The sequence below is a fragment of the Tachysurus fulvidraco genome, chromosome 8, assembly GCF_022655615.1.
Source record: "Tachysurus fulvidraco isolate hzauxx_2018 chromosome 8, HZAU_PFXX_2.0, whole genome shotgun sequence".
In the NCBI taxonomy this organism is placed as follows: domain Eukaryota; kingdom Metazoa; phylum Chordata; class Actinopteri; order Siluriformes; family Bagridae; genus Tachysurus; species Tachysurus fulvidraco.
Genome location: NC_062525.1, coordinates 25,900,848 through 25,908,474, shown reverse-complemented (window position 1 = coordinate 25,908,474; position 7,627 = coordinate 25,900,848). Strand labels below are relative to the sequence as shown.

Below are 7,627 nucleotides of genomic sequence, written 5' to 3'. Positions count from 1 at the left end.
ATTCAGAAGAAGGTTTTTTTTCCTTAAAGCTGAAAGTTAAATCAACTTTTTCCTCCCTGCTTAATTGATCTCACCTAAAAGTTCATCGATTTAACATGTTTACAGTGTAGAAGAAGGTTAATATACTGTACTGTCAGTACGAGCTGCCGTATGTAAGGGTTATAACACAACAGGGAGACACACACAGTTAATGTTACCACCAAAACCCATTAAAGTAAAGTACTTTCCATACCAACGTGTCTTATTCCATGTTTTATTCCTCTTTCTGACAATTAAATGTGTTTATTATTTAAATGGCACAGAAATCACACTTTATATCTGCTTATACTTACATTTAATGTTAATGTGGAACGTCTGCAAAACAAGAAAAAACACCTAAATGATTCTCTAACACATCTAAAGATGACATCAGGGAGCTCCAGTGGGTTCTTCTTAATAAACCCTTCCAAAGGTTTGGAGAAATGAAGCAGGAACCATATGAGGTTTTCTACAGAACTGTTCTGTTTAAGAAGAAGACAATTAAAGCACTTATAAATATTTAATAACTAAATACGTGTATATAAATAAATAACTCGGAAATATAGAAAGCTTCTCTGTTCACGGGCTTCTCTTTGTTTTCTGTCTTGAATTTAATGAGAAAATAAACACGGCTTAGAACGCTACAGAGAAATTACAGAGAAATATCTTATTTAAATAGCACACACTCCTTCCTATCGATTATTAGCCTGGATTATGTAGATGGCACATCACACGAATCCCAGCAAATGAGTTGTTACTACAGAAATGACAACATATTATATTAGGGTAAGTAAGGTGTTATTATAAAGCATCTGAGTTACAGCTACACTGCTGTCAGAGCTGCGCTGCTCTCCGAGAAAATGCAAGCGGTGTAGTCAGTTATAAAACACTGACGTCTATAAAAAACACTGCTACTTAAAACTGCATCATTGTAAAATAAAGTGTTTTTTTATCCAATTCCACTTCGACGCGGCGCTCCAGCGAAAATCATAATTCGTGTGAATTTGGATGCGAACGTACAACGAGTCCTCGCAATGGCTTCAAGTGAAATATGATGACACCACACAAGCAAATTAAATCTATTTGTCATGAAACACAAGAGACGTGTGATGCAAATGCACACTCCCCATGCCCGAGGGGGGGGGGGGGGGGTGTAGACAGCAAGTAAAGACTTGATAGGAAAACTGTTTTCTTTTACAGTCACAACCCACAGTTACTGCACAACCAGCGTCACTACACTGTACTAAAGAAGTGTGTAACTCAGCGGGTTAGACTGTGACGTGCCATTTAACAACCGAACATGGGTCACATTCTCCAGCTGACGAGAACATAAACCTCCTGCTGAAGAATGTTACCTTCTGAGAGGGGGGGGGGGGGGGGATTGGAAGGAAAGAGGAAGGAACAAAAAAAAGAAAGAGACTGATGATCTCATTTGAACTATAAATATGTCCCAGGCATCCAAAACAGAAACACTGGACTTCTGCCAGGCACAAAAGTTGGGTTTGGATCTCGGCCACCCAGCACCTCTGCAGCAGCCCCCGCTCGCAAGCCTGACTGTTTTGTCATCCAAATAACAGCGGAGAGAAGTAACTCTATTGGATATGAACACCGTTTCATAAATCCGGTTCCTGAACAAGACGAGGATTATATGCAAATCCGTTTGTGCTACCGATCCATAGTGTACATGCGTCTACACACATGTGGTTATGCAAACTACGGCAGATGCAGAATGCGCTGGAATCTGATATGGAACCTATTTATAATGCGCAAACCCCATTTAGATCTGCCCTTATGTCACATAAGTGCTATTCAAACCTATTGCCAGCAACGATTTTTCTCTTGCCAAAACACAGATATTATGAGCGACAGAGCAACAAAGCTGCAGAACAACTGGGTCCAATTAAATACAGGGGAGGGGAAAATAAAGCCTGCTGTGGGAGTAGGACTGTGCACTCTACCAAAAAAAACAACAAAAAAAACCTCTTTTGAAATTAGAAGTATTCTCCTCTGAAGCGTAATCAGAAACACACACACACACACACACACACACACACACACACACACTCACACACACACACGCACACACACGCCTCATTTAAAAACAACAACAGAAAGCCACAAACTTATGCTTTAGGAGAGATCCAATTCAGACAGATGAAAAGGCACAGAGGAAAATAATGAGAGAAGCAAAACAGCTTGTGAATAAGACACAGGGAGCTCACGCAGTCAGTTGTAGAAAGTAAGAACGGCACATGACTGAACCAGAGTGTAATGTTGCCCTCTCTAGGCTCAAGGCCTAAGTGTTATATTCCATGGGCTCACTGCCAGAGAGACCAACAGAGAGAGAGAGAGAGAGTGTGTGTGTGTGTGTGTGTGTGTGTGTGTGTGAGAGAGAGAGAGAGAGAGAGAGAGAGAGAGAGACTGTGTGTATACTGCAGACCTCAAGCTTGCAGCCACCACCGCTGTCCTTTAGTGAACGACTAACTCTTGTCTGAGGGGAAATTACATCACCTGGGTGTAGAAACTAAAATGCATCTGGAAGTACAGTGCCCCAGTAATCATAGATGTTTTGCTGATCTCTCTCGCTCTCTCTTGCTCCCTCCCTCCCTCTCTCTCTCTCTCTCACACACACACACACACACAGTGAACATTAACACACTAGCTGTCATTTTAGCTGAAAGCTGTTTATCGTTTCCTCTGTGGCAGGACGAAATTGAGTTCTTGCCCTAAAAAGCAGACGCACGAGGGACATATTGAAAATGTCGCTGTTTGTCCTTCATCTGCAGGACGAGATGTTCCTGGGCAACACGAAACAATAAAGTGGGATAATTCGGTTACAGAGCTGTTCCTGTTTTCTACAAACAATTTGACCCTTATGCAAAGGAGCATGGGTAACTTCGTGCAAATGCAAATGCAATTTAATTGGACGCTGGCCCGAGCATGTCGGCCTTGTGAAGGTGCAGGCGTTAGGAGGCTCATCTTACTGCAGGTGGTTAGGCTGACACTGCACCTCATTGTTATTTAAATGTTGCACGTCTCATTTAACAACTACATAAATGACAACGAGCACAAAGCGGTATCCTTTAACTTTTCTCTCCACCTTGCTCCCATTGCACAATCACGATTGAATGCTAGAACTTAAACAAACAGGCCACACCAGCCACATGACTTAACATGACCGATTTGTCTTAAAAACAAGCAGATAGAAATCGCTTTCACTATCCCTTGATGTTAAACGACTAAAAGTCCGGCCGTTGTCCTTGAGCTCGTAATTCTATCTGGCCTGCTGTCTCAGGATCGGCGAGCAGTCATGTATGAGTAATAAATTTGAAAAACAAATAGTTCACCTTGCTGTGAGTGAATGAATAAGTGAAGGAGAGCGGTGGGAGTTGCCAGATTGTCCTGGAGCTTGGGCGGGTCCTCCTTGTTCTTTTAAGTGCCTATACTTTGATCACAAAAACGTGTCGATATCATCTGACACAACATCTGTACTGATTTACAGTGAATTAGTTGGGAGCACGTTTGTCTGGAAACAGGCGATCCAAACTTAGTGACTGTGCTTAGGCCAACTTCTGTGGGCCATAACTACAATGTGTCCATAGTTTAACATTCATTTGGCAGAGATACAGTTTGGATTGGTTTACATAGTTGGCTGAATGAAAAGTGTGCATTGAGCTGGAAACAGTCTCACCAATCTGGCAACCTAAGCAGATTAGAGTGTGTGTGTGTGTGTGTGTGTGTGTGTGTGTGTGTGTGTGTGTGTGTGTGTGTGTGTGTGTGTGTGTGTGTGTGTGTGTGTAGGGGGGCTGTCTGTTTGGAAAGAGGACAGGGTCCCTGATCAACTGAACAAACAGAGCGTTAAGCGAAATGGCCGAGTTTATTTTTCACCTCCATTCCACCTCGTTACGTTGCGTAAACAGCGCTGCACTCAAGGTCGCCGCAGCGCGTCGTTTGCGTAACCTGCGCATTCACCAGCGCGTTAGTGCCGCAACCTTGACGTTTAACGAGGAAAAAAAAAACCTGTTGCTTATTATTATCAAAAAGGGAAACGTGATACCTGCTGCTATGGGCTTGGAACGCATGCCATACATGTTCAACCGAATAGAATAAGGGTTTTTAATCTACCAACTTACACTGAAAGGAGGAAATATACCGGTGGACCTGCATTACATTAATGACATGAACTTTGTAAAGCAGCAGCTGTGTAAACAACAACAACAACAACAACAACAACAACATACTGAATCACACGCAGGGATGTGACAAAGGGATGTGAAATATTAAAAACATATTTAATGCATGAAGGGTTCGATTCCAGTCGCACAATATACAGTAACAATAACCTTCATAAATGTCATCGCTCTGCACTGCTGCCTTTATCAGTGTGCCATTATTAATCAGTGGGATCTTGTGTGTGTGTGCAGATCTCCTACATACACCATCAGTGGGATCCTGTCTGTGTGCAGATCTCCTGTATACATACACCATCAGTGGGATCCTGTCTGTGTGCAGATCTCCTACATACACCATCAGGGTTTAACCTGCTTGATCTGCACATTCACCTCTATGACACGCACATATTACAGGATATTTACACGCACAACACCATTCTGCTCCTGCCCTCACTCTCTTTCTCTCTTTTTGCCAAATCGACAATATGTGTAGGCTATATGAGCACTGGAAATACTGTATTACCTCATCGAGAGAGAGAGAGAGAGAGAGAGAGAGAGAGAGAGAGAGAGAGAGAGAGAGAGAGAGAGAGAGAGTAAGAGAGCGCAGCACAACCTAACAGGCTTTCGCAATTTCCGCACTGTGTATTTATCTGATGATGCATGCAAAAAAAAAAGAAAGAAAGAAAGAAAAAAAGAAAGAAATGGTGACAAGTTTCACACACAAGCACCAGAGCTACTGTGATGTTGCACTAACACACGCTGGTTATTGGGGTCTGATCATAAAGGAGCTGAAGGTTGTTATGAAGCTTAATGTGTTGTGTGAATAACGCGGTCAGATGAAAGGAAACCAGCTCGCGGTATAGAAGCGGAATAGAAGCGGAATAGAAGCGGAATAGAAATAACAGCTTGCTTTACACACATGTAGGATTATAGCACAAGAAAAACAGCAGGAAATGAAGCAGGCCGAATATATATTATATTATATTATATTATATTGTGTGTGTGTGTGTGTGTGTGTGTGTGTGTGTGTGTGTGTGTGTGTGTGTGTGTGTGTGTGTATAAGCCCACGCGAATGTACGTGTGTAATTACCTCTCCGTGTGAAACAGTCCTTCCTTGAGGACAATCTTCAGGCAGAAAATAAAGTTTGGAGCTGGATAAAAGTTGCTTGCTTGTCCTTTCCTCCCAGAGCAGCTGGAGCTCAGCTACACACACCGGGTCCTGTGGTTTACAGCGCACGAAGAAAAAATCTCCCAGAGACAGAATTCGTGCTGTGGCTTGTAGATTGAAGCGAAACGCCTTGTAGAAGATGTAGGGTCCGTGTAAACCACACGGAGAACCGACCCACTGCGGAAACAGCACACAAGCATCAGCTCTTATTTACACCAATAGTGTAGACATCAAAGCACAAAGCCGCCTATAAATAAGCCCTATAAATAACATCAACACACACAATCACAACATCAACTTGTGTTAACTTCACTAAACACTCCATACGGTGTAACACAGCAGCCCGTGTGTGTGTGTAAAGGGAAATAAAGCGCAGTGTGATGGTACCGTGAGTGAGTTGAGCTCCATCTCGACGCTCTGAATTGATTAAACTCAACATTCTCTCCAAACTTGTTGGCTTCAATGGATTGCCGCAGGTCCTGGAAGGGGACAATATCCGAGCGCCCGGCGCCTCGCCGAGCCTCAATATGAAAACGACGCCGTGACAATTCAGTGCAAATAAAATGTGCGCTGTTGCGATCTAATATTTTTCCCAACGTCCACGTTTCCAGCCGTACGATTTCCGACACATTTCGCTTCCCAAATGTTGATTTTAAATATAAAACACGGCTCAGACGAGCGGCGCTTTGCTGCCCGTTCGCATGTCGACGGCGCTTTAAAAATCATTCCCTCGATTTCACCCCGATATCGCACTCGATTACGATTAAACTAGTGAACACGCAGTGTAACAACTAAGAGGTGGCATTTTAAGACTTTAGGCGTGTGGATACGGGGTGAAAATGTACCTGTAAGTTTTTATGTGTCTACAAGGACCTGTGTGTGAGGTCGGTTGGATGTGTAATAGAAAGAACATTTCCTGCAGAGATTCTGAGCTGCACTTCTGCTTTCTGCCTTTCTGCCCTTCTGCCTTTCTCTTCCTATTTCTGCTTATTATTTATCTGTCAGTCGCCTACGACATCTTTTAAGGCGTTAACTCGCTCTCGCGGAGGTCACAAATAATGTTTGGTGGTCTTCATGAGCCTTCTGTCGCTAATCGTTATGCTAATGTTCAAATGCTAACAATGTGACGCTTTGATTAGGATCATACAAGCAACAATAACACACACACACACACACACACAGATATATATATATATATATATATATATATATATATATATATATATATATATATATATATATATAATGTATTATATAATACACTATATATCACTGTATATCAACAATAACATATTGTACATTATACACACACACAGATATATATATATGTATATATATAATACATTATATATATACGTATATATGTATATATATATACATATATATATAAAATACATTATATATCACTGTATATATATCAGCAATAACATATTATGCATTATACATATATCATATCAACAATAAACTGCTGGAACCAAATTCCTTGTGTGTGTCACACTTGGCCAATAAATATGATTCTGATAACATATTATATATCACTGTATATCAACAGTAATACACACACACACACACACACACACACACATATATATATATATATTTGTAATCATGTTGATTTTATTCGTGCTTATGAAGATGTCCCCTGTCGACTTTATTTATATATTTTATAGTATTATTATAATGCATTTAAATAAGCATTACAGATAACATAAACAGAACTGAATAAACGTTTGAGTTCGCTCTTATAAATAAAGTTGTCCATCTGCATCTTATCATTACAGGATGTAAGTTTGACGTCAGCTTTTTTACGCAGTGTTTTATCTCCAGTCACGAGGTATTTATAGATTAGACGGCGGCCACAAGCAATTTTGAGCTGAAAAGATGAACCACAAATTAAAAACAACAGTCAGCTGAAATAAAGTGCGAAATGTCCACAAAGCAAAAGTACACACTAGTGTTATACAGTCCACACAATCCGGCCGGGTATATAAATAGCGCGTCGCCATGGCAACGGCCAAACCCGCATACTACATACCAGCGGTATTAAACAGTATAATCATGATGAGAGATTGTTATTATATACACACAGGAAAAGAAAGAGGATTAAATGATAAATAAAGAATAAAAAAGGAGAAATCGTGCAAAATAAACTTTATACATGGCCTCAAAGTTCGAAAGAACAGTTTATGTTCAGGTTATAAATGTTATTAATACATTTTATCAGTAATAGTGTATCATTTATAACATATATCACATATTGTAGGCTTGA

At 40.8% G+C, this 7,627-nt stretch overlaps 1 protein-coding gene across 1 annotated transcript in view; it reads right to left on the bottom strand.

The window, feature by feature from the left end:
• arid5b (AT-rich interaction domain 5B) overlaps positions 1–6,011 on the bottom strand; it is an 88,124-nt gene extending 82,113 nt beyond the window's left edge. Inside the window, exons 1-2 of the mRNA XM_027157166.2 lie at positions 5,746–6,011; positions 5,281–5,535 (exon numbers count right to left, since the gene is read on the bottom strand). Coding sequence (XP_027012967.1) covers positions 5,281–5,535; positions 5,746–5,766 — 276 coding nt within the window. The 5' untranslated portion in view covers positions 5,767–6,011. The remainder of the gene's footprint in view (positions 1–5,280; positions 5,536–5,745) is intronic.
• Positions 6,012–7,627: the final 1,616 nt, after the last annotated feature.